Source organism: Pongo abelii, chromosome 8 (assembly GCF_028885655.2).
Source record: "Pongo abelii isolate AG06213 chromosome 8, NHGRI_mPonAbe1-v2.0_pri, whole genome shotgun sequence".
Taxonomy (NCBI): domain Eukaryota; kingdom Metazoa; phylum Chordata; class Mammalia; order Primates; family Hominidae; genus Pongo; species Pongo abelii.
In genome coordinates this window covers 131,849,768-131,876,756 of record NC_071993.2, presented here as the reverse complement: position 1 = coordinate 131,876,756, position 26,989 = coordinate 131,849,768, and the positions used below count along the sequence as shown (strand labels likewise).

At 44.0% G+C, this 26,989-nt stretch overlaps 1 protein-coding gene across 8 annotated transcripts in view; it reads left to right on the top strand.

Moving 5' to 3' along the window:
• Positions 1-2,600: 2,600 nt before the first annotated feature.
• Positions 2,601-26,989, top strand: part of EEF1AKMT2 (EEF1A lysine methyltransferase 2) — a 45,440-nt gene continuing 21,051 nt past the window's right edge. For 5 of the 8 annotated variants that reach the window (XR_010141640.1, XR_010141641.1, XR_010141639.1 and 2 more), the window contains exons 1-4: positions 3,469-3,686; positions 5,069-5,134; positions 6,224-6,338; positions 22,153-22,260. Coding sequence is in view for 4 of the 8 variants with exons in the window: in XM_054523015.2 (XP_054378990.1) it covers positions 3,577-3,686; positions 5,069-5,134; positions 6,224-6,338; positions 22,153-22,260 (399 nt within the window). In the remaining 4 variants the exon portion in view is untranslated. Of the gene's footprint in view, positions 3,687-5,068; positions 5,135-6,223; positions 6,343-22,152; positions 22,261-26,989 lie in introns of all 8 variants that reach the window. The other 3 variants (XM_063727796.1, XM_024253391.3, XM_063727795.1) reach the window with 2 other exon arrangements.

Sequence of the window (26,989 nt, the reverse complement as noted above, 5' to 3'; positions counted from 1 at the left end):
TCAGTATATCGAAGAGATAACTGCACACCCATGTTTATTGCGGCAGTGTTTACAATAGCTAAGGTTTGGAAGCAACCTGAGTGTCTAACAACAGATGACTGGATAAAGCAAAAGTAGCATATAGACACAAGGGAGTACACAAAAAAGAATGAGGGCCAATGTTTTCTGTCTGCGAAGACAACAGAAACGTGATAATTTGCAACAACATGGATGGAACTGCAGATCATTATGTTAAGTGAAATAAGCCAGGCACAGAGACAAACATCACATGTCCTCACTTACTTGTAGGATCTAAAAATCAAATCAATTGAACTCATGGACATACAAAGTAGAAGGATGGTTACCAGAGGCTGCGTAAAAAAAAAAAAAAAAAAAAAGAATGAATAAGACCTACTATTTGATAGCACAATAGGGTGCCTATAGTCAATAATAACTTAATTGTATATTTTACAATAACTTAAAGAATGTAATTGTATTGTTTGTAACTCAAAGGATAAATGCTTGAGGGGATGGATACCCCTTTCTCCAACGTGCTTATTTCATACTGCATGCCCGTATCAAAACATCTCATGTACCCCATAAATATATACACCTTTGTACCCATAAAAATTTCATTTTTATTTATTTATTTATTTTTGAGACGGAGACTCACACTGTCGCCCAGGCTGGAGTGCAGTAGTGTGATCTCGGCTCACTGCAAGCTCCGCCTCCCAGGTTCAAGAGAATTCTCCTACCTCAGCCTCCTGAGTAGCTGGGATTACCGTTTCTCGCTCTGTTGGCCAGACTGGAGTGTAGTGGCGCGATCCCGGCTCACTGCAAGCTCCGCCTTCCGGGTTCACGCCATTCTCCTGCCTCAGCCACCGAGTAGCTGGGAGTACAGGCGCCCGCCACCACGCCCAGCTATTTTTTTTGTATTTTTAGTGGAGACGGGGTTTCACCATGTTAGTCAGGATGCTCTTGATCTCCTGACCTTGTGATCCGCCCGCCTCGGCCTCCCACAGTGCTGGGATTACAGGCGTGAGCCACCGCACCCGGCTGACCTAAAACTTTTAAAGACTCACTCAGCCCCACTCAAGCATCTAGAACCTAGAAAAGATCAAAACAACAGCTTGCCCAGGGCAGCACTAATTGGCCGTGGCATCCGGTGGTTTTATTGCTCTGTAACAAGGTTACTTAAGTTCTTTCTTGAATTTTATTTTATTTATTTCTTTATTTTTGAGACAAAGTTTCACCCTGTCGCCCAGGCTGGAGTGCAGTGGTGCAGTCTTGGCTCACTGCAACCTTCGCCTCCCTGGTTCAAACAATTCTCGTGCCTCAGCCTTCTGAGTAACTGGGATTACAGGCGACTGCCACCATGCCTGGCTAATTTTTGTCTTTTTAGTAGAGATGTGGTTTCACCATGTTGGCCAGACTGGTCTCGAACTCCTGACCTCAGGTGATCCTCCTGCCTCGGCCTTCCAAAGAGCTGGGATTACAGGCTTGAGCCACTGCGCCCGGCCTTTTCTTTAATCATTACGCACAAGGATTTCCATCTGCCTTTTTTTTAAATTTTTTTTTGGAGACAGAGTCTCACTCCGTCGCGCTAGGCTGGAGTGCAGTGGCGCGATCTCGGCTCACTGCAATCTCCGCCTCCCAGGTTCAAATGATTCCTCTGCCTCAGCCTCCCAAGTAGCTGGGTCTACAGGCGCGGGCCTGGCTAATTTTTTGTATTTTAGTAGAGACAGGGTTTCACCATGTCGGCCAGGATGGTCTCTATCTCCTGACCTCGTGATCTGCCTGCCTTGGCCTCCCAAAGTGCTGGGATTACAGGCGTAAGCCACCGTGTCCGGCCTCCCGTCTACCTTTTATCTTATCCTATCACTCACTAGTGGCTGCCTGAAGAGCTCAGAACACCACGTATAGGAGATGCGCATCCGATCCTAGGAAGGATTTCTGATGCTATTTTATCTTTAGGGACTTGTTACTGGGCTTCTGTCTGCCAAGACAACAGAAACGTGGCCTAGCAAACAATTCCTTTTGGTTGGAAGGCAGTCTCCTTAGGGGCCTTTGAGGGCCTTGCCTACGACATAGGACCAGCAATATTTCATAGCTACTATAGAAAATACCCCAGACTTTGGCCCATAAGATTCTTGTATTATACTGCAGATCTACCAATGGCAGTCAGACCCAGAGGCAGATGCAATCTCCGGTTCGCGGGTTGGGAGCAGTCTTGTGGAAGAAAGTCACCGTCTAGTTCTGACATGGTACAGGGAGGAAACACACAGAGGTTAAGACTGAGACAAGAGGCCAGGCGCGGTGGCTCACGCCTGTAACCCCTGCACTTTGGGAGGCCGAGGCGGGCGGATCACTTGAGGTCGGGACTTCGAGACCAGCCTGACCAACATGAAGAAACCCCATCTCTACTAAAAATACAAAATTAGGCAGGGCGCGGTGGCTCACGCCTGTAATACCAGCACTTTGGGAGGCCGAGGCGGGTGGATCACGAGGTCAGGAGATCGAGACCATCCTGGCTAACACGGTGAAACACCGTCTCCACTAAAAAAAAATACAAAAAATTATCCGGGCGTGGTGGCGGGCGCCTGTAGTCCCAGCTACTCCGGAGGCTGAGGCAGGAGAATGGCGTGAGCCCGGGAGGCGGAGCATGCAGCGAGCTGAGATCGAGCCACTGCACTCCAGCCTGGGCGACAGAGCGAGACTCCGTCTAAAAAAAAAAAAAATACAGAATTAGCCTGGCGTGGTGGCGCCCGCCTGTAATCCAGCTACTCGGGAAGTTGAGGCAGGAGAATCGCTTGAACCCGGGAGGCGGAGGTTGCGGTGAGCCGAGATCGCGCCATTGCGTTGCACTCCAGCCTGAGCGACAAGAGCGAAACTTCGTCTCAAAAAACAAAACAAAACAAAAACTTAAGCAAGGCCAGGTGCCTGGGTCGAGGCAGAGCTGAGGCTTATCCGGGCATCCTCTCACTTAGCAGTCTTTCTTTCACGACACACTGATCCCCGTGTTTGGCGTATTGTGGAGAGTTGCAGGGCATTCCTTTCCCTGGACATAAATTTCCACGTCTACCGGTGACATCAAGTCACAAGAGGCCAGAACGCAGTTTTCAAGTCAGAATCTTAGCCAGAAACGAAGTTGGCCTCTTGCCAAGGAGCCAAATATCTGGATGGACGCTCTCACCCACTTCGCAGACGGGCGCACGCGGTGGAGAGGTGAAGTGATTTCTGCGTTTGGGTAGAGCGGCGTCGGCTTTAGGTGTCCACGGTGCTGAGGCCAGCCGTTTTCCAAAATGCAATGGTCCCTCACAAACAGCAGTCCCCAAATACAGCCGCTCTTGAACCTCGACGAAGGGGATGCCACTAACGCTGTGGAGAGAGCGCTGTGGGGAGAGCGCACGGTCCGCGCCGGCGCAGGGAGCCGGGGGTAGCGCGAAAGGCGTCGCGTCCCCATCCCAGCCCCAGCGCGGGGGCTGGAGCAGTCGAGAGGGCGGCCTCCCGCCGCCTAGAGGCGCCGGTCCGCTCGTCCGCTCTGCCTGTGCCCCGTCTCTATGGCGGCCCCAACGGCCGGCCAGGACGTGGAGCGAAATGAGCTCGGGCTCTGACGGCGGCGGTGGCGCTGCGGTGGCGGCGCGGTCGGACAAGGGCAGTCGCGGGGAGGACGGTTTCGTCCCGTCGGCGCTGGGTACCCGCAAGCAGTGAGTGTGACTCTGAGCAGGGGAGGATGAGCCATGCCCCCCTGCCTGGGCCCCGAGAAGGGGACGGCGGGGTGGAGACCCGGGGCTCAGGGACAGGGAGACCCTCGGGGGCGTGACGGGAGCAGGGCCACCTGGCGGGGGCTCACGGGGATTTCAAAGAGTGGAATCCCTAGGGGTCGCCCTGCGCGGTTAACCGACGTTTCAAGGGATTGGAGCCCAAGGGGCTTGTGGGTGCGGGACAGGCTTTGGCTCCTGGGAGGCCTTTTGGGAGTCTCGAACCTGAGGGCCAGGCTTGGGGGAAAGGGGGAGAGGGCGAGGCTGGCGAGTAGGGCTGGTCGGCGAGAGTGAGAGACCGAGGGAGAAGTGCTGGGCCTGGGAGCCGAAAAGGCTGGGTAGGAGGGGAGGGATGTGGGAGCTGGAAGTGGGGTGGGAATAGCGGATGACCCGAGGCGGGAGCGGGGAGATAGTGGGGGATCTTGGGGTGAGAGAAAGCGATCTGACTTAAAACAGACGCTCAGGAATTATTAAATGAATTAATGTGGGTGGATGAATGACTGCAGGGAACAGTTGGGGAGAGGTAAATTGGCGGGATGAGAGGGAGCAGGGATTCTAGAGAATCATTGTAGGAAAAGAGACGGCAAATGAAAAGGATTCAGAGGGCCGGGTGCGTGGTGGCTCACGCCTGTAATCCCAGCACTTTGGGAGGCCTAGGCGGCCGGATCACAAGGTCGGGAGATCGAGACCAGCCTGACCAACATGGTGAAACCCCGTCTCTACTAAAAATACAAAAATTAGAGGGATGTGGTGGCACACACCTGTGGTCCCAGCTACTCGGGAGGCTGAGGCAGGAGAATCGCTTGAACCCGGGAGGCGGAGGTTGCAGTGAGCCGAGATCGCGCCACTGCACTCCAGCCTGGCGACAGAGCGTGACTCCGTCTCAAAAAAAGAAGAAAAGCGTCCAGAGAAAATTTAAACGGAGGGCTAGAAGACTGGAATAGGCAGAGACAAATAGCACAGGAAAGAGACTGCTCCTGCACACTTGAGACCAGATGTGCTTGTTTCATCAAGTTTTGAACTTGGGTCAGGGACTTAGGGATACGTGGATAAATGTCTCTGTGTTTTTTTAGGCTAAAACTTATTGTCGTGCATCAGATATTGTCCTAAATGCTTTACATGTACAGTATAAACGTATTCTGCTTGCCCATATATTTCCTTCTTTTAACTCAAGGACGTTAAAAGATTGAACTATGTGTATTTATTAATAACACTAGTGATGTTTAAACCTCTGTCATAAATAGCTCTGTAATGTATTAGAAACATACATTTAATTCATAATACAGTTTAATTCAAGAGTCTTGCTTTGCATTTCATTGTTTACATAGTTGGGATGCTGTCTATGAGAGAGAACTGCAAACTTTCCGAGAATATGGAGATACAGGTGAAATCTGGTGAGTTAGGAAAAGAATCAAGTTATAATCTAGAAGATTGTATGTATATGTGTGTGTGTTTAAAAAAAATATGTATATATTCGCCGGGCGCGGTGGCTTACGCCTGTAATCCCAGCACTTCGGGAGGCCGAGGCAGGCAGATCACGAGGTCAGGAGATAGAGACCATCCTGGCCGACATGGTGAAACCCTGTCTCTACTAAAATACAAAAAATTAGCCAGGCATGGTGGCGCGCGCCTGTAGTCCCAGCTACTTGGGAGGCTGAGGCAGGGGAATCATTTGAACCTGGGAGGTGGAGATTGCAGTGAGCCGAGATCGCGCCACTGCACTCCATCCTGGGCGACAGAGCGAGACTCCATCTCAAAAAAAAAAAAAGCATATATTCAAGTGCTTATACCCAAAGAATGCCTAAAAATCCTGGGAACCCTGGATTAAGTCTGGCTTTAGTGGGTAGATTTAAAGTATGTCTCTTCTTTTATTATTATTATTTTTTTTTACTTTTTTTTTTTTTTTTAGAGAGGTGGGGTATCACTCTGTCATCCAGGCTGGAGTACAACCTGGACCTCCTGGGCCCAAGTGATCCTGCCGCCACAGCCTCCTGGGTAGCTGGGACTATAGCTGCATGCCACCATGCCCAGCAAATTTTCTTTTTTGTAGAGACAGGGTCTCACTGTGTTACCCAGGCTGGTCTCGAACTCCTGGCCTCAAGCAGTCCTCCCACCGTTACCTTCCAAAGTGTTGGGAGAATGGGTGTGAGCCCTCTTTTAATATCTCACATTTACATTTGATGACAGCATTTCACCCTATAGTTGTACTTTGTCAATAAACAATAAAATTCTGAGACACCAACACATACAAGTGTTAATGCTGATATATAGAAATGTTAGTAAATAACATATTGACCTTGTCTATTCTGTTGTATTCCTGGAAGTGGTTTCTCCTAAATTACAGTAGAGACAAAGCTTAAGCAGTCACAGATGTTTTCACTTTCAAATAAGAGTTTGAGCATATGGTATAAATAGCTTAAATGGAATATAGTGGTGACTTTTGCTCTGTATCCCTCAGTTATTTGACTGATTCTCTCTAACAGGTTTGGAGAAGAGAGTATGAATCGACTAATAAGGTGGATGCAGAAACACAAGATTCCACTGGATGCTTCAGTGCTTGATATTGGAACTGGAAATGGTGTTTTCCTGGTTGAACTTGTTGGTACTTTTAGTATTTGTTTGTTAGAGACAAATTTTAAAAGGAAAATTTTTAAAGGCCCTGCAGTTGAGGATATTAACCATCTAAATATAAAATAGTAAAGCAGTCATACTTGGAGAAGTCACATAGTACAAAAGGGAGGCTACATGGATTGTGGAGAACCTAGGCAATCTGAGTCCTAGTCTTGACCCTTTTGGCTATAGCCTTAACCTTGAGTAAGCCACTTAATTTTTCTAGGCTTCTGTTCTTTCCTAAGGGTTGTGACTAGGTGATTGCTATTGGTTTCTTGTAGCTTAAAACTCTGGAAATGTATATATATAAAGATGACCTTTTGCAATTCCAGTAGGACATACGTACCTTATCTTAGGTAAGCATATGGTTTGAAAAGCGCATTTTGTCCATGGAACTGTGTTTTGGTAAACATTACGCTGCTAGCTAAACCATCACTGTTGTATGCCTGTAGTGTGCTCTTGCTATGCTGTGTGCTATGGAGGAATTATAAGACTTAGGCTTCATCCTAGATAGTTTTACAGTCTTAATTAGTACAGAAATAAACATAAGAGTGAAATTTGTTAAGTAACCACCGCATGCCAAGCCTCATGTTTGGCGTTGGCAACAGGAAAATTTAGACTTTGTGCTTGAATTGTTTACATTACAATAGAGTATGGACTGACATATGGACAGTTGTGCTATCACTTGATGCATGCAGTAATACACTGAATATAGAAAAGAGGGTGATTAATTTTGGAGTGGAGGGGTAGGGAAGCATCTTGGAGGAGTAAATATCCAAGTTGGGTGGAAATTTCAGGGACAGTATGGTGACCTAGTGGAGTGTAAAGAGGGAGAAGATTTCAACTAATGGAAATATCTAAAGGCATGAAGGCTGAAGAGTATTTTATGTTCTGGGCCTGTAAATAATTTGATAAATTGAAATACAAAGTATACGTGGGGATGGACAGACATGAGGATTAAGTTAAAGATAGGAACCATATTATGCTTTGCCATGCTTAAGACCTTCGATTTTGCATTTAGGCTATGAGGAATTGTTAAAATGTTTTTAGTAGTGGAATATGATTAGAAGAACTTGAAATAACCCTTTTTGAAACATTGAGATATAGTATGTGTATATTAAAGTGCACAAATTAGAAGTGTACAGCTAAGTGAATTATCAGAAAGTGAATACATCCACGTAACAATCTGTCACCCAGGTAGGAGTGCACTGCTGAGATCATGGCACATTGTGGCCTCAACCTCTCAGGCTCAAGCGATCCTGTTGCCTCATTTTTTGATTTTTTTGTAGAGACAAGGTCTCACTATGTTGCCCAGGCTGGCCCTCCTTCCTTTTTAAAAGTAACCACTATCTAGCAATCGTGAACAAAAGATGAGTTTTAACATCAGATTAATTTGCCTGTTTTTGAAGGTATAAATGAAACTCTTTAGGGTGTGCTATTCCTGGTGTCTTTCAGCCTTTTTTTTTTTTTTTTTTTTTGAGATGGAGTCTTGGCTCTGACACCCAGGCTGTAGTGCAGTGGCACGATCTTGGCTCACTGCAACCTTTACCACCTGGGTTCAAGCGGTTCTCGTGCCTCAGCCTCATGAGTAGCTGGGATTACAGGCACACGCCATTATGCCTCGCTATGTAGTTCATTTTTATTGCCATATAAGATTCCTTTGTGGCCGGGCGCCGTGGCTCATGCCTGTAATCCCAGCACTTGGGAGGCCAAGGCAGGTGGATCACAAGGTCAGGAGATCGAGACCATCCTGGCTAACACGGTGAAACCCTGTCTCTACTAAAAATACAAAAAATTAGCCGGGAGTGCTGGCGGGCACCTATAGTCCCAGCTACTCGGGAGGCTGAGGCAGGAGAATAGTGTGAACCCGGGACGTGGAGTTTGCAGTGAGCCGAGATCAGCCTGGGTGACAGAGTGAGACTCCGTCTCAAAAAAAAAAAAGATTCCTTTGTACAATTATATCAGTTTCATTTATTCTTTCTTTACCTATATAGGTTCTTTTGGGTTTTAATAGTTTACTGGTAGAGGCTAAAGATTTATCCTTTGAGATTAATAGCTTGTAGATTATTATTTTCTTTTCTTTTTCTTTCTTTTTTTTTTTTGAGATGGAGTTTCACTCTGTAGCCCAGGCTAAAGTGCAGTGGTGCGATCTCAGCTCACTGCAGCCTCTGCCTCCTGGGTTCAATCAATTCTCCTGCCTCTCAGCCTCCCAAGTAGCTGGGACTATAGGCGCATGCCACCATGTCCGGCTAATTTTTTTGTACTTTTAGTAGAGACAGGGTTTTACCATGTTGGCCAGGCTGGTCTTGAACTCCTGACCTCAAGTGGTCCATCCGCCCTGGCCTCCCAGAGTGCTAGGATTACAGGTGTGAGCCACCGTGCCCGGCCAGTTTGTAGATTATTTTAGGCTTTCTTCACATATAATTATGTACACTGTGAATAGTGGCAATTTTATTTTTTCCTTCCCAATCCTTTATAACTTTTCCTCTTATTACATTGTCTAAGACCTCCAGTAGAATGTTGAAAAGAAGTGGTGATAGAAGGCATCCTTGTCTTCTTTTCCCTTTTCAGAAAATGCTTTCAATATTTCAGTCTTAGGTGTGATGTTAGCTGTTTGTTTTGTAGATAACTCCATATCAGATTAAGGAAGCTATTCCTGCTTTGCTAAGGGGTGTGTGTGTGTGTGTGTGTGTGTGTGTGTGTGTGTGTGTGTGTGTGTGTGTGTGTGTGTGTGTGTATGCATGCATGTATGTATGTATGTATGTGTGTATGTGTGTGTGTGTGTGTATGTATGCATGCATGTATGTATGTATGTATGTGTGTATGTGTGTTTTTTTTTTTTTTTTTGAAAAGGAGTCTCACTCTGTCACCCAGGCTGGAGTGCAGTGGTACAGTCTTGGCTCACTGCAAGCTCTGCCTCCCAGGTTCAAGTGATTCTCGTGCCTTAGCCTCCCCAGTAGCTGGGATTACAAGTGGGTGCCACCACACCCAGCTAATTTTTTGTATTTTTAGTTGAGATGGGATTTCGTCATGTTACCTAGGCTGGTCTCAAACTCCTGAGCTCAGGTGATCTGCCTGCCTTGGCCTCCCAAAGTGCTAGGATTACAGGTGTGAGCCACCAACACCTGGCTGGTTTCTGTCTTTTTTTTTTTTTTTTTTTAATTTAGAGATGGAGCCTTGCTCTGTTTCCCAGGCTGGAGTACAGTGGTGTGAGCATAACTCCCTGCAGCCTTGAACGCTTGGGCTCAAGCAATTCTCCTGCCTCGGCTTCCCAAGTAGGTGGGATTACAGGCACCCAACACCACACCTGGCTGTGTGTGTTTCTCATGAATCTTGTTGTTTGTCAAATGTTTTTCCTGTTATCAAGATAATAAAGTGATTTTTCTCTTATGGTCTGTTAATGTTAATGAATTAAATTGGCCCATTTTCAAATGTTAAGTGCATTTCTGGAATAAACCAAACTTATATATGCCACTAGATTCAGTTTAATATTTTGTTTAGGATTTTTGCAGCTCTCTCATGATGGAGATTGTCCTGTAATTTTCTTGTGATGCTATTGTCAAGTTCTGGTTTCAGGTTATGCTGGTATCATTAGTTGAAATTCTATTTTTTGAAATTTTAAGAATGGTGTTACTGGCTGGGCGTGGTGGCTCACGCCTGTAATACCAGCACTTTGGGAGGCCGAGGTGGGCAGATCATGAGGTCAGGAGATCGAGACCATCCTGGCTAACATGGTGAAACCCTGTCTACTAAAAATACAAAAAATTAGCTGGACGTGGTGGCGGGTGCCTGTAGTCCCAGCTACTTGGGAGGCTGCGGCAGGAGAATGACGTGAAGCCGGCAGACCGAGCTTGCAGTGAGCCGAGTGAGCTGAGATTGTGCCACTGTACTCTAGCTTGGGTGACAGAGCGAGACTCCGTCTCAAAAAAAAAAGGTGTTATGTCTTCCTTAAATGTTTGTCGTTTTTGGGACAAACGGGGACCCCTTTTTGGGACAAAAGGGGTCGTTTTTGGGAAGTGTTTTTCTTTTTTGAGGTAAATTTTTCTTTTCCTTTTCTTTTCTTTTTTTTTTTTTTTTTTGAGACAGAGTCTTGCTCTGTCACCCAGGCTGAAGTGCAGTGGTGCCATCTCAGCTCACTGCAACCTCTGCCTCCTGGGTTCAAGCGATTTTCCTGCCTCAGCCTCATGAGTAGCTAGGATTACAGGCGTACACCATGCCTGGCTAATTTTTGTATTTTTTGTAGAGATGGGGTTCTGCCATGTTGGCCAGCTGTTCTCAAACTCCTGACCTCAGGTAATCCATCTGCCTGCCTCGGCCTCCCAGAGGTGCTGGTATTACAGGTGTGAGCCACTCTGCCTGGCCTGAACTTCTTTTTTCCTTTTTGAGACGGAGTCTTGCTCTGTCGCCCAGGCTGGAGTGCAGTGGGGCGATCTCGGCTCACTGCAAGCTCCGCCTCCCGGATTCACGCCATTTTCCTGCCTCAGCCTCCCGAGTAGCTGGGACTACAGGCACCCGCCACCATGCCCGGCTAATTTTTTGTATTTTCAGTAGAGAAGGGGTTTCACCGTGTTAGCCAGGATGGTCTCGATCTCCTGACCTTGTGATCTGCCCGTCTTGGCCTCCCAAAGTGCTGGGATTACAGGTGTGAGCCACTACGTCCGGCCCTGAACTTCTTAATTGAAGTGTAGTTTACGTAGAAAGGTGAGCATAAGTGGTACAAAATGAACCCCTTGTGTTATTCACCAACCTGACCAAAAAATAAGACATTTCTAGTACCATAGGAGCTTCCTTGTGGCCCCTCCCACTCCTTCCCTTCTAAAGATGACCACTGGTGTCACTTCTATCATCATATAGTGGGCTGTTTTTGATATTAATTGTAGTAGCTTCTTACGGTTTTAATTTGCATTTCTCTAATAGTAATGAATGATGTTGAGCACCTTTTCATGTGCTTGTTTGCCACTTGTGTATCTTTTTTTTTTTTTTTTTTTTGAGACAGAGTCTCGCTCTGTTGCCCAGGCTGGAGTGCAGTGGCATGATCTCGGCTCACTGCAACCTCTACCTGCAGGGTTCAAGTGATTCTCCTGCCTCAGCCTCCTGAGTAGCTGGGATTACAGGTGCGCGCCAGCACGCCTGGCTAATTTTTTTGTATTTTTAGTAGACATAGCGTTTCACCATGTTGGCTAGGCTGGTCTCGAACTCCTGACCTCAGGTGATCCACCCATCTTGGCCTCCCAAAGTTCTGGGATTACAAGTGTGAGCCACCATGCCCGGCCTGTTTATCTTCTTTAGTAAAATGTGTGTTCAGATCTTTTGCCCATTTTTAAATTGGATTGTTTACTTATTAAGTTTTGACAATTTTTAACGTATTCTGGATATGAGTTCTTCACCAGGTACAAGATTTGCAGATGTTTTCTTCTGTTCTTTGGCTTATCTTTTCATTCACTTAACAGTATCTTCTGAAGAGCAGTTCTTAATTTTGATGAAGTCCAATTAATTTTTTCCTTTTTTGGATCATGCTTTTGTTGTCATATTAAAGGACTCTGCCTAACCCAGGGTCACTTAGAACTTCTCCTGTGTTTTTGTTTAAAGTTTTAACATTTTACCTTTTACATTCGTTTTTTTTTTTTTGAGACGGAGTCTTGCTTTGTCACCCAGGCTGGAGTGCAGTGGCATGATCTCGGCTCACTGCAACCTCTGCCTCCTGGTTTCAAGTGATTCTTCTGCCTCAGCCTCCCGAGTAGCTGGGACTACAGGAGTGCAACACCATGCCTGGCTAATTTTTGTATTTATTTTTAGTAGAGATGGGCTTTCACCACGTTGGCCAGGATGGTCTAAAACGCCTGATCTCGTGATCTGCCCCCCTTGGCTTCCCAAAGTGCTGGGAGTGCAGGGGTGAGCCACCGCGCCCAGCCTACCTTTTACATTTAGACCTTTTTTTTTTTTTTAAGATGGAATCTTGCTGTGTCTTCCAGGCTGTAGTGCAGTGGTGTGATCTTGGTTCACTTCAACCTCTGCCTTTGGGGTTCAAGGAATTCTCCTGCCTCAGCCTCCTGAGTAGCTGAGATTATAGGTGTGTGTCACCATGCCCCGCTAATTTTTGTATTTTTAGTAGAGACAGTGTTTCACCATGTTGTCCAGGCTGGTCTCGAACTCCTGACCTCAGGTGATCCACCCATCTTGGCCTCCCAAAGTTCTGGGATTACAGGCGTGAGCCACCCTGCCCTGCCTATTTTTATGTTTTTAATTTCATTGAGTTCTGTTCTTTTTTTTTCTTCCTGATTTTACTTTGTTCCTTTTTTTACTTTCTTAAGGTGGAAGCTTAGGTTATTGATTTGAAACTTTTCTAATGAAATTATTTAATGCTATGAATTTATCAGTAAGCACTGCTTACTCCCCACAAATTTTGATATATTATATTTTAAAAAATTGTTCTACACCTCACCTGAATTTTTTTTAAATTGTTGATTTGTTGTATTTTTATTCAGTCCAAAATATTTTCTAATTTTTCTAATTTTTTTCTTTTATCCATGAGTTATTTAGAAATCTGCTTAATTTCCATGTTTTTGGGATTTTTCTGTTATGTTTCTGGTACAGATTTATAGTCTAATTCGGTTATAGTCAGATAACATGCCTTATATGATTTGTATGATTTCAATCCTTTTAAATTTGTTAAGGTTTGTTTTAAGACCCAAGATACAGTGTGTCTTGGGGAATTTTTCATGTGAACTTGAAAAATGTATGTATCGCCAGGTGTGGTGGCTTACACCTGTAATCCCAGCATTTTGGGAGACCGAGGTGGGCGGATCACCTGAGGTCAGGAGTTTAAGACCAGCCTGACCAACATGGAGAAACCTTGTCTCTACTAAAAATATAAAATTAGTTGGGCGTTGTGGTGCATGCCTGTAATCCCAGCTACTCGGGAGGCTGAAGCAGGAGAATCACTTGAACCTGGGAGGCGGAGGTTGCGGTGAGCCGAGATTGCGCCATTGCACTCCAGCCTGGGCAACTAGAGTGAAACTCTGTCTCAAAAAAAAAAAAAAAATAAAATAATTTAGCCAGGTTTGGTTGGTGGCTAGTGCACCTGTAGTCCCAGCTACTTGGGAGGCTGAAGTGGGAGGATCATCTGAGCCTGAAGAGGTCGAGGCTGCAGTGAGCCATGATTATGCCACCGCACTCCGGCCTGGGTGACAGAGTGAGACCTTATTTCCAAAAACAAAAAAAGAAAATTCATGTGTAAGTTTTTGTGTGTACATATGTTTTCACTTCTCTTGGGTATTTACTTAGGAGTGAAATTGTTGGGTCATATGCCAGTTAAGCATACTCAGTAAGTTTAACCTTTTAAGGAGCTGCTAGACTGTTTTCCACAGTGGCTATACCATTTTACATTTCCATCAGCAATACATGAGAGTTTAAATTCCTCCATATTCTTGGCTGGGCACAGTGGCTTATGCCTGCAATCCTAGCACTTTGGGAGGCCAAGGCCGGTGGATCACTTGAGGTCAGCAGTTTGAGACCAGCCTGGCCATCATGGTGAAACCCTGTCCCTACCAAAAGATACAAAAATTAGCCAGACGTGGTGGTGTGTGCCTGAGTAGTAGTCACAGCTACTCAGGAGGCTAAGATGGGACAATTGCTTGAACCTGGGAGGTAGAGGTTGCAGTGAGCCAAGATGGCCCCACTGCACTCCAGCCTGGGAGATAGAGTAAGACTCTGTCTCAAAAAAAAAAAAACCAAAAAAGTTTTTTCCCTATATTCTCACCAATACTTTTTATTATCTATCTTTTAAATCATAGCCATCCTAGTGGACATGATGTTCAGCCCCTTTTTGTTTGGTTTTTACATGTTATATCATTTTCCATCCTTTTACTTTTAACTTACCTTATTATTATATTTGAAGTGAATTTCTTGTAGCCAGCATATAGTTGGTACTTATTTTTATCTATTCTAACAATCTCTAACCTTTAACTGGTGTATTTAGAACATTTATGTTCAATGTGATTATTGATACGTTTGGATTTAGGTCTACATTTTATTGTTTTCCCTTTTTTACCTGTTTTTCTTTTTTTTTTTTTTTTTGAGACAGAGTTTCACTCATGTTGCCCAGGCTGGAGTGCAATGGAGGGATCTCGGCTCACTGCAACCTCCACCTCCTGGGTTCAAGTGATTCTCCTGCCTGTGATCCCTGAGTAGCTGGGATTACAGGTACCCACCACCACACACGGCTACTTTTTGTATTTTTAGTACAGACGGGGTTTCGCCCTGTTGTCCAGGCTGGTCTTGAACTCTTGACCTCAGGTGATCTGCCCGCCTCAGCCTCCCTTTGTGCTGGGATTACAGGCTTGAGCCACCGTGCCTGGCCTTACCTCTGTTTTTTCTTCTTCTCTTTTTCCTTTCCTGCTGGTGTTGGTTTGTTTGAACATTTGTTAGTATTTCATTTTAATTTATGTGTATCTTCTTGAATATATCTCTTTGTGTATGGCTGTTTTAGTGGTTGCTTTAAGCAGTTGACTGTGTCTTTTGGTGTGGCTTTTCTAGTGGTTCCTGTGTAGATTACAATATATATAGTTGTCAAAATCTCCTTGGAATCAGTATTTTACCACTATAAGTGGAATGTGAAAACCTTATCATGTTGGGTTCTTGATCTTTCACCTTTATGTTGTAGTTGTCTTTACTATTACCTTTATGTTGAAAATTCCATTAGATAATATTATGATTTTTTTCAAACATTTTAAGGAATGCAGTAGGAGAAGAATATTTAATTATATTCACCTAGATATTTATTTCACCTTTGTATTCTGGATCTTCTGAGCTTTTTTTTTCTTTCTGTCTAAGAAACTCTTCTTGGAAATTATTTTAGAGAGGGTTTTCTTGCAACAAATTTTTTTTGTTTTCCTTTACCTGAGAATAGCTTTATTTCACCTTCATTCCTAAGGAATGTTTTTTTTTTTTTGGCTGAATATAGAATCTTTTTTATTTTATTTTTTTGAGACACAGTCTCACTCTGTCACCCAGGCTGGAGTGCAGTGGCACAATCTCACAATCTCGGCTCACTGCAACCTTCGCCTCCTGGGCTCAAGTGATTCTTCTGCCTCAGCGTCCCGAGTAGCTGGGATTATAGGTGTCCACCACCACGCCTGGCTACTTTTTGTGTTTTTAGTAGAGATGGGGTTTCACCATGTTGGCCGCGCTGGTCTCGAATTCCTGACTTCGGATAATCTGCCTGCCTCAGCCTTCAAAAGTGCTGGGATAACAGGCGTGAGCCACTGCAGCCGGCCTGAATATAGAATTCTGAGCTAGCCGTTTCTTTCAGTACTTTAAAAATGTTATGGGCCGGGCACGGTGGCTCACGCCTGTAATCCCAGCACTTTGGGAGGCCAAGGCAGGCAGATCACGAGGTCAGGAGATGGAGACCATTCTGGCCAACATGGTGGGACCCCATCTCTACTAAAATACAAAAAATTAGCTGGGCGTGGTGGCATGCCCTTGTAGTTCCAACTACTCAGGAGGCTGAGGCAGGGGAATAGCTTGAACCTGGGAGGCGGGGGTTGCAGTGGGCCGAGATCGCGCCACTGCATTCCAGCTTGGCGGCAGAGCAAGACTCCGTCTCAAAAAAAAAGTTACGTCACTTGTTTTTGACTTCCATGTTTTCTCATGAGGAATCTGCAGTCATTTGAATTGTTGTTTTCCTATGAATGCATCATTTTCCTGGATGCTTTTAAGATTTTTTTTCTTTGTCTTTTGTTTTTTGCAGTTTGCTTATGATGTGTGCTGTGGCTTGGATTTCTTTGGCTTATCCTATTTGGTGTTCATTGAACTTTTTGCATCTGTAAGCTTTTGTCTTTTGCCAGATTTGTGATATTTCTAGCTTTTGTTTCTTCTATTTTTTTCTGTATTACTGTCTTTCTCCTTTCCTTTTGGGAGTCTATATACATGAAATGTCAATTTTTCTGTTGCTCCACAGGTCCCTGTGAACTCCACAGGTTCAAGTTTTTAAAAGTCATTTTTGTCTTTGTCGGCCAAATGTTATATTTCAATTGATCTGTCTTCAGATTCACTGACTTTTTTCTCTGTCACCTTCATTTTGCTGTTAAGTCCACACGTTGCAATTGGTTGACATGTCTTAATTTTTTACTGCATGATTTCTTTATTTACCATTACGATTTATTCTTTGTAGAAGGTAGTTCATTTGTCTGAATGGTTTTTCACAATGTGAACTTTCTAATTACATCTCTATAGTATTTAACATGTTTTCTGTCCCTTGTGTTGTCTGTAGGTTGGAAATTAGACCTAAATTAAGGGTAAGCAAACCACAGTCTATGGGTCAAATCTGGACCTCCTTTGTTTTTATAAATATTTGTTGAAATACAGCCACATTTATTCATTTGCATATTGTCTATGGCAGCTTAAGTGCTGCATTGGTAGAGTTGACTGGTTGTAACAGAGACTGTATGGCTGGCAAAGCCTAAAATATTTATTTTGTTTCTTTTTGTTTTTTGAGATGGAGTCTTGCTCTGTCGCCCAGGCTGGAGTGCTGGAGTGCAGTGGCGTGATCTCGGCTCACTGTAAGCTCTGCCTCCTGGGTTCACGCCATTCTCTTGCCTCAGCCTCCCGAGTAGCTGGGACTACATGTGCCCGCCACCATGCCCGGCTAATTTTTTGTATTTTTTAGTAGAGACGGGGTTTCACTGTGTTAGCCAGGATGCTCTCGATCTCCTGACCTCGTGATCCACCCACCTTGGCCTCCAAGAGTTCTGGGATTACAGGCGTGAGCCACCGCGCCTGACTATTCTGTTTCTTTTTTTTTTTTTTTTTTTTTGAGACAGAGTCTTGCTCTGTCGCCCAGGCTGGAGTGCAGTGGTGTAATCTCGGGTCACTGCAAGCTCCACCTCCCAGGTTCACACCATTCTGCTGCCTCAGCCTCCCGAGTAGCTGGGACTACTGGTGCCCGCCACCATGCCCGGCTAATTTTTTGGTTTTTTTTAGTAGAGACGGGGTTTCACCGTGTTAGCCAGGATGGTCTCGATCTCCTGACCTCGTGATCCACCCGCCTCGGCCTCCCAAAGTGCTGGGATTACAGGTGTGAGCCACCGCGCCCAGCCACTATTCTGTTTCTTTATAGAAAACGGTTGCTGGCTGGGCATGGTGGCTCACACCTATAATCCCAGCACTTGGGAGGCCAAGGTGGAAGGTTTGCTTGAGCTCAAGAGTTTGAGACCAGCCTGGGCAACATGGTGAAACCCTGTGTCTACTAAAGACACAGAAAAATAGCCAGGTGTGGTGGTGTGTCCTTGTAATTCCAGTTACTCAGGAGGCTGAGGTGGGAGAATTGCCTGAGCCTGGGGAGGTTGAGGCTGCAGTGAGCTGTGATCACGCTGTTGCATTCCAGTATGGGTGACAGAAGGAAACCGTGTTTCCATAAAAAAAAGAAAAAGATTGCTGACCCTGGATTGAGAGATTTTTATTAGATTTTTTTTTTTGGCAAGTAAACTTATTAGGTGTTGGTGTATATTTGCATATGTGGCGTAGAACATTTGGCATAGAACATTCATCTTTTTGTTATATTAACAGCCATTGAAGACCATTTCTTATACATACTACTTTTTCATTGATCAGCTACATTTTTGGTGGTTACTTTTCCTACATTTTTGGTGGATGTTTTTGCTATATCATTATAGGTTACTATTTTTCTTTTACTATCTTCTGGCTTCCATTCTTTATCACTTATTGTTAGCTATAAGCCTTATTGTCGTCCTTTTAAAGGTAATCTGTCGCTTTGTATCCCGCATCCCTACTCCCTGGATGTTTTTGAGATTTTTCTGTTTTTCTTTTTTCCTTTTTTTGGGACGGAGTCTCGCGCCGTCGCCCAGGCTGGAGTGCCATGCGCCATCTCTGCTCACTGCAACCTCTGCTTCCGGGGTTCAAGTGATTCTCCTGCCTCAGTCTCCTGAGTAGCTGGGATTACAGGCATGTGCCACCACACCTGGCTAATTTTTGTATTTTTAGTGGAGACGGGGTTTCACCATGTTGGCCAGGCTGGTCTCGAACTCCTGACCTTAGGTGATCCGCCTGCCTTGGCCTCCCAAAGTGCTGGTATTACAGGCGTAAGCCACCATGCCCAGCTGATTTTTCTGTTTTTGTTTTTCATCAGATACACTATGATGTGTCTAGGTGAAGTTTTCTTTGCTTTCATCTGCCTTGAATTTATAGTGTTTCTTGAATCTGAGGCTTGGGTCCTTTGTCACTATTGGAGTATTCTTAGCCATATGCCATTTTTTCTTCTGCCCTATTCTCATTTCCTTTCCTCTCAGATTCCACATATGGATTGGGTATATATATATGTTTGTGTGTATGTATGTGTGTGTGTGTGTGTGTGTGTGTGTGTATGTATAGACTGTGTGTTAAAATTGTCTATGCATACACACTATAACCTCCAACTCCGGAGCTCACTATAACCTCCAACTCCCGGGTTCAAGCGATTCTCCTGCCTCAGCCTCCCAAGTAGCTGGGGTTACAGGCACCTGCCACCATGCCCGGCTAATTTTGTGTGTTTAGTAGAGATGGGGTTTCACCATGTTGGCCAGGCTGGTCTCGAACTCCTGTGGATATAGAGGGTTTTGTGTGTGTGTGTATGTATATATAGTCATACACTACATAACAATATTTCAGTTGAAATGTACCACATATACAATGGTGGTCCTATAAGATTATAATACTGTATTTTTACCTTTTCTTTGTATAGATATCTTTAGGGCTGGGCACAGTGGCTCATGCCTGTAATCCCAGCACTTTGGGAGGCCAAGGCAGGTGGATAACTTGAGCTCAGGAGTTCAAGACCAGCTTGGGCAGCCTGGCGAAACCCTGTCTCTACAAAAAAACCAAAAAAACAAAAATTAACCAGGCATGGTGGTGGCATGAGCCTGTCTAGCTACTGGAGAGGCTGGGGTGGGAGGATTGATTGAGCCAGGAGGCAAGGCTGCAGTAAGCCATGATTGTGCTACTGCTCTCCAGCCTGAGTTACAAGAGTGAGACCCTGTCTCAAAAAAAAAAAAAAAAAAAATCTTTAGGTACACAGATACCATCGTGCTACAGTTGCCTCCAGTATTCGGTACAGTAAAATGCTGTACAGGTGTGTAGCCTAGGAGTAATAAGCCATACCATGTAGCCTAAGTGTGCAGTAGGCTCTACCATTTAGGTTTTTGTAAGTACACTCCATGATGACACATGACTGTGTGTGTGTATGTGTTACATCTTATATTCTGTGTTCTATTCTGTCTTTTTTTTTGAGTCAGAGTTTTGCTCTTGTAGCCCAGGCTGGAGTGCAATGGCGCGATCTTGGCTCACTATAATCTCCACCTCCTGGGTTCAAGCAATTCTCCTGCCTCATCCTCCTGAGTAGCTGGAATTTCAGGTGCCCACCACCACGCCTGGCTAGTTTTTGTATTTTTAGTAAAGAGGGGTTTCACCATGTTGGCCAGGCTGGTCTCAAATTCCTGACCTCAGGTGATCCACCTGCCTTGGCCTCCCAAAGTGATAGGATTACAAGCGTGAGCCACCATGCCCGGCCCATATTATGTCTTTGATATTCTTTCCTGTTTTTAATTTTCCATTCTTTTGTCATTCTGTGTATAACAGGGATATTTTCTTCTGACTGTTCTTTGCTGATTTTTTTTTTTATTTTTTGCTGTGTCTAGTCTGCTATCAAGCCCACCCTTGAATTTCCTAATTATTATGTTTTTCAATTATGTTGTTTATTTTTATTTATTTATTTATTTTTGAGACAAGAGTCTTGTTCTGTTGCCTAGGCTGGAGTGCAGTGGCGTGATCTCGGCTCACTGCAAACTCCACCTCCCGGGTTCAAGCGATTCTCCTGCCTCAGCCTCCCAAATAGCTGGGATTACAGGCACTCGCCACCACAAAATTAGCCTGGCTAATTTTTGTGTTTTTAGTAGAGATGGGGTTTCACCGTGTTGGCCAGGCTGGTCTTGAACTCCTGACCTCAGGTGATCTGCCTGCCTCCGTCTCTCAAAGTGCTAGGATTATAGGTGTGAGCCACCGTGTCTGGACCGGTTTGTTTCTCTGTTGTAGTTTTCAGTTCTCTGTTAGAATTCTCCCACTTGTCATTGTCATTTCTGTCAGTTGTTTTGAAATCTTTTTCCTGATAATTCATTTATTTGGGTCTCCTGTCGGGTCTGTTTCTAAAGTCAATTTCTCCCCTTGGGTTTGGTTGTTTCCTTGAATGTCTGCTCATTTTTGGGTGCCAGAAATTGAACGTGAAAGACATTGGAGATAGTTTGAGGCCCTGAGTGATATCTCTAGAAACCTAAAACATCTATTTGTGATTTTTATAAGTTGTACTAGAAGAATAAACAGGCATGGGAGAAGAAGGAACCGGTAGGCCGAGGCAGGCGGATCACGAGGTCAGGAGATCAAGACCATCCTGGCTAACACAGTGAAACCCCATCTCTACTAAAAATACAAAAACAAAATTAGCTGGGTGTGGTGGTGGGTGCCTATAGGCCCAGCTACTTGGGAGGCTGAGGTGGGAGAATGGCGTGAACCCGGGAGGCAGAGCTTTCAGTGAGCCGAGATCGTGCCACTGCACTCCAACCTGGGTGACAGAGTGAGACTCTGTCTCAAAAAAAAAAAAAAAAAAAAGAAGGAACCGGTAAGAATCAGTTAATAGACTCATCCTGGGTTCTAGGTCTCCCAGAGAAGCAGTTAAGGGAAATGGGGAGAAAATCTCAAGGAGTAAGGAGGGATACAGCTAAAAGGGTAGAAGGTTGGCATCAAAAAAGAGAATATTAGACCTTTAGATTAAAATCAAAAATAAAGGGAGCACTCTACCTGTAGAAAGTAATTGGTATACTTGTTCCTTGAGTTTAGATTAGGAATCAGTTACTTAGGGTTAAAAAGACTTGGTAGGTCTTCATGGATTTGATGTGGCAGTAGGTTAAGTTTTAAACGAAGTAACCATTTAGTAAATGGTGAAGAGCAGGAAGGGAATTTCAGGCTATACTGTACTTTGTAACTTACTTTGTTTTTCATGTTTCCTTTGAAATTATTTTTAGTCTCATTGGTCTAAAAATGTTTAGTGTTGTTAGGGTCTGTGTAAAGACCAGAAGCCTCCATGCTTTTGCCATAGACACTACACAGCCTAGATGGGTTAATGGCTAGTAAACACCAAAACTCTCAAGTCCAATGAGTTAAAGAAACTTCTTGGGGATACTGATACCTGCCCACCCTACCTCACAGGTTTTCTGTAAAGATATAATGGGATGTATGAAATATTTTTAAAGATGTAAAAGTAGTATACAAATGTAGGATGGTTAAAAATCACATGGCTGGTAGAGAATTGCATAATGTATAATTACACTGAAGGGAAAATTTAAAAATTGATAGCTTATTACATTTGCATTGATTTTGTTAATATAATTTAATTGGGTTAAGTAAAATATATGACAAATTTATGTGTGAATTGGAAATTATCAGCATCAAAAGTTAATGTTACCTTTTTTTGCCTGAGGGCTTATACATATATTTTCATTATTTTTGAGAACATGAATTTCCTTTTGAAAAAGAGATAAAATATTATGAAAACAAAGGCATTGTCATAGTACATACACTTTCAGTTTTTATTTAGAGTCTACAATAAAATTTAAGCATTATGAATTATTGGATTATATGTCATTTTCTCTACGTCAAAAATAAGATAACCCCAGTCCTAAAGGAATGTTATAATTCATAGACAAAACATTATATTAAAATTTTATACTAAAGTATAAAATTATTTCTCTCTCTCTAGGCAAAATTTGGTTTCTCTAATATTACTGGAATTGATTACTCTCCTTCTGCAATTCAGCTTTCTGGAAGTATTATAGAAAAAGAAGGTTTATCTAACATTAAGTTAAAGGTAACTATTATTTATATTACTGTAATATTTACAATAGAGGTTAAATGTTTCTAGAGCATATTAATTGACAAGTTTTAAACTCACATAAATTAGGGATCAATCATAAATAATACAAATTGAAACATTTTTAAATAGCCATATTAAAAATTTAATCTAGTTGGTTTGGGGAAGTTATTTTTTCTTCTGTATGTTTGTTCATACACTGCTGCTCCTGATGTTTGCAAATACACATAATACTTAACTATGGATTAACCAGATCAAAAGGTTTTTTTTTTTTTTTTTTGAGACTGAGTCTCGCTCAGTTGCCCAGGCTGGAGTGCGGTGGCGCCATCTCGGCTTACTGCAAGCTCCGCCTCCCGGGTTCATGCCATTCTCCTGTCTCAGCCTCTGAAGTAGCTGGGACTACAGGCGCCTGCAGCCACGCCCAGCTAATTTTTTGTATTTTTAGTAGAGATGGGGTTTCACCGTGTTAGCCAGGACGGTCTTGATCTCCTGACCTCGTGATCTGCCCGCTTCGGCCTCCCAAAGTGCTGGGATTACAGGCGTGAGCCACCGCGCCCGGCCCAGATCAAAAGGTTTTAAATGCATCAAGTGGTATAATGTCGCCAAAAATCATTTAGTTTATTTTTGTGTCCTATGATCTGTGAGATGATGATTCCTAAATTTATATTTCTAGCCCAGGCCTCTCTTCTGAGCTCTAGAGTTATAGACAGGCATGCCTTGTTTTTTTGGCTTCCCAAATGGTATGTTTTTTGACAAAGGTTTGTGGCAAGCCTGTTGAGCCCCATCTGTTGACACCATTTTTTCAACAGCATGTTCTTACTTTGTATCTGTGTGTCACATTTTGGTAATTGTTGTAATATTTCAGAGCTTTTCATTATTATTTTATCTGTTATGGTGATTCATGATCATTGATCTTTGATATTACTATTGTAATTGTTTTGGCGCACCATGAACTGTGCCCACCTAAGATGGTGAGCTTAATTGATAAATGTATGTTCTGTCTGCTCTACCTACTGGCTGGTCTCCTATCTCCCTCCCTCCCCCTCAAGCCTCCTTCTTTCTTGGGACACAGCAATATTGAAATTAGGCCAATTAAAAACCTTACAGTGGGACAGGCGCAGTGGCTAACGCCTGTAATCCCAACACTTTAGGAGGCTGAGGTGGGCAGATCACTTTGAGGTCAGGAGTTTGGGACTAGCCTGGGCAACATGGTGGAACCATATCTCCACCAAAAGTACAAAAAATAGCCAGGCGTGGTGGCGGGCACCTGTAGTCCCACCTACACTCCAGCCTGGACAACAGAGGGAGACTGTTTTAAAAAAAAAAAACAGAGGCAGGAGGATCGCCTGAACCTGGAAGGTGGAGGTTGCAGTGAGCTAAGATTGTGCCACTGCACTCCAGCCTGGGTGACAGAGGGAGACTGCGTCTCAAAAAACAAAAAGAAAAAAACAAGGATAAAAAAATAAACAACCCCCACCTCAACACAGTGGCCTGTAAGTGTTCAGTTGAAAGGCAGAGTCACACATCTCTCACTTTAAATCAAAAGCTAGAAATGATTAAGCTTAGTGAGGAAGGCATGTTGAAATCCACGATAGGCCAAAAGCTAGGCCTCTTGTGACAAAATTTAGTCAAGTTGTGAATGCAAAACAAAATTTCTTTAAGGAAATTAAAAGTGGTATTTCAGTGAACACATGAATGATGAGAAAGTCAAACAGCCTTATTGCTGTTATGGAGAAAGTTTTAGTGCTCCAGATAGAAGATCAAACCAGCCATAGCATTCTCTCAAGCCAAAGCCTAATCCAGAGCAAGGCCTTGACTCTTTTCAATTCTGTGAAGGCTGAGAGAGGTGAAGAAGCTGCAGAAGAAAAGTTTGAAGCTAGCAGTAGTTAGTTCATGAGATTTAAGAACAGAAGCCATCTTGGCTGGGCACAGTGGCTGACGCCTGTAATCCCAGCACTTTGGGAGGCCAAGGTGGGAGGATCATCTGAGGCCAGGAGTTTAAGACCAGCCTGGCTGACATGCTGAAACCGTCTCTACTAAAAATACAGAAAGTTAGCCGGGCATGGTGGTGGGTGCCTGTAATCCCAGCTACTTGGGAGGCTGAAGTAGGAGAATCGCTTGAACCTTGGAAGCAGAGGTTGCAGTGAGCCAAGATCATGCCACTGCACTCCAGCCTGGGCAACAGAGCGAGACTCCATCTCAAAAAAAAAAAAAAAAAGAAAAAGAAAAGAAGCCATCTCCATGACATAAAAGTGCAAGATAAAGCACTAAGTACTGATGTAGAAGGTAGAAGGTGTAGCAAGTTAGCTAGGAAATAACCAGTGAAGCTAGCTAAACAACACACAGATTTCCAATGGAGATGAAATAGCCTTATATTGGAAGAAGATGCCATGTAGGAGTTACATAGCTAGAGAGGAGAAGTCAGTGCCTGGCTTTAAAGCTTCAGAGGAGAGGCTGACATTATTGTTAGAGGGGGCTAATGCAGCTGAAGACTTTAAGTTGAAGCCAATGCCCATTTCCCATTCTGAAAATCTGAGGGCCCGTAAGAATTATGCTAGATCTTCTTTGCATGAGCTCTATAAATGGAAAAACAAAGCCTGGATAACGGCACATCTGTTTACAGTATGGTTTACTGAATATTTTAAGCCCATTTTTGAGACCTACTGCCCCAAAAGAAAAAGACTCAAAAGTATTACTGTTCATTGACAATGCATGAATTCACCCAAGAGCTCTGATGGAGATGTATAAGAAGATTAATCTTGTTTTTTTTGAGACGGAGTTTTGTTCTATCACCCAGGCTGGAGTGTAGTGACTCGATCTCAGCTCACTGCAAACTCTGCCTCCCAGGTTCATGCCATTCTCCTGCCTCAGCCTCCCAAGTAGCTGGGACTACAGGTGCCTGCCACCACACCTGGCTAATTTTTTTGTATTTTTAGTAGAGACGGGGTTTCACCGTGTTAGCCAGGATGGTCTGGATCTCCTGACCTCGTGATCCGCCTGCCTCAGCCTCCCAAAGTGCTGGGATTACAGGCATGAGCCACCATGCCCAGCCGATTAATCTTGTTTTTATGCCTGTTAACACAGGATCTGTTCTGTAGCCCGTGATGGATCAAGGAGTAATTTCGACTTTCCAGTCTTAAATGTGTTATTTAAGAAATGCACTTCATAAGGCTATAGATGTCATAGATAGTGATTCCTCTGATGCATCTGGGCAAAGTAAATTGAAAACAGCAAGACTCTGTCTCAAAAAAAAAAAAAAAAAAAAAGAAAACCTTCTGGAAATGATTCACCATTCTACATGTCGTGAAGAACATTTATAATTCATGGGAGGTCAGAATATCAACATTAACAGGAGTTTGGAAGAAGCTGATTCCAACCTCCCTAATGGATGACTTGGAGAGAGGTTCAAGATTTCAGTGGAGGAATTAACTGCAAATATAGTGGTAGTAGCAAACTAGAAGTGGAGCCTGAAGATGTAACTGAGTTGCTACAGTCCCTTGATAAAACTTGATCAGATAAGGAGTTGCTTCTTATGGTGGACGACCAAAGAAAGTGGTTTCTTGAGATGGAATCTACTGTGAACATTGTTGAAAAAGGATTTTGAATATTCCATAAACTTAGTTGATAAAGCAGTAGCAAGGTTTGAGAGCATTGCCTCCAGTATCAAAGGAAGTTCTACTGTGTGTAAAATGCTATCAAACAATATCATGTGCTCCAGAGAAATTTTTCATAAAAGGAAGAATCAGTCGATATGGCAAACTTTATTACTGTCTTATTTTAAGAAATTTTCACAGCCACCCCAGCCTTCAGCAACCACTACCTTGATCAGTCAGCAGGCATCCTCATCGAGGCAAGCCCCTCCAGCCAGAGAAAAGATTATGACTTACTCATGGTTTCGATGATGGCTTGTTAGTGTTTTTTAACAATAAAGTATTTTTTGTGGGGGATGGAGTCTTGCTCTATCACCCAGGCTGGAGTGCAGTGGTGCGATCTTGGCTCACTGCAACCTCCGCCTCCTGGGTTCAAGTGATTCTCCTGCCTCAGCCTCCCGAGTAGCTGGGACTACAGGCACCCGCCACCACACCCAGCTAATTTTTGTATTTTTAGTAGAGTTGGGGTTTCACCATATTGGCCAGGCTGGTCTTGAACTCCTGACCTTGTGATCCACCCGCCTCGGTCCCCCAAAGTGCTGGGATTACAGGTGTGAGCTACCACGCCCGGCCATTTTTGTATTTTTTTAGTAGAGACGGGATTTCATCATGTTGGCCAGGCTGATATCGAACTCTTGACCTCAGATGATCCGTCCACCTTGGCCTCCCAAAGTGTTGGGATTACAGGCATGAGCCACCACTCCCGGCCTACAATAAAGTATTTTTTAAGGCACCCATTTTTTTTTTTTTTTGAGATGGAGTTTCACTCTTGTTGCCCCGGCTGGAATGCAATGGCGTGATCTTGGCTCACCACAACCTCTGCCTCCCAGTTTCAAGCGATTCTTCTGCCTCAGCCTCCTTGTAGCTGGGATTATAGGCATGTGCCACCATGCCTGGCTAATTTTTGTATTTTTAGTAGAGATAGGGTTTCACCATGTTGGTCAGGCTGGTCCCGAACTCCTGACCTCAGGTGATCCACCCACCTTGGCCTCCTAAAGTGCTGGGATTACAGGTGCGAGCCACCATGTCTGGCAAGGCACCCATTTTTTAAAAGGACATAATGCTATTGCACACTT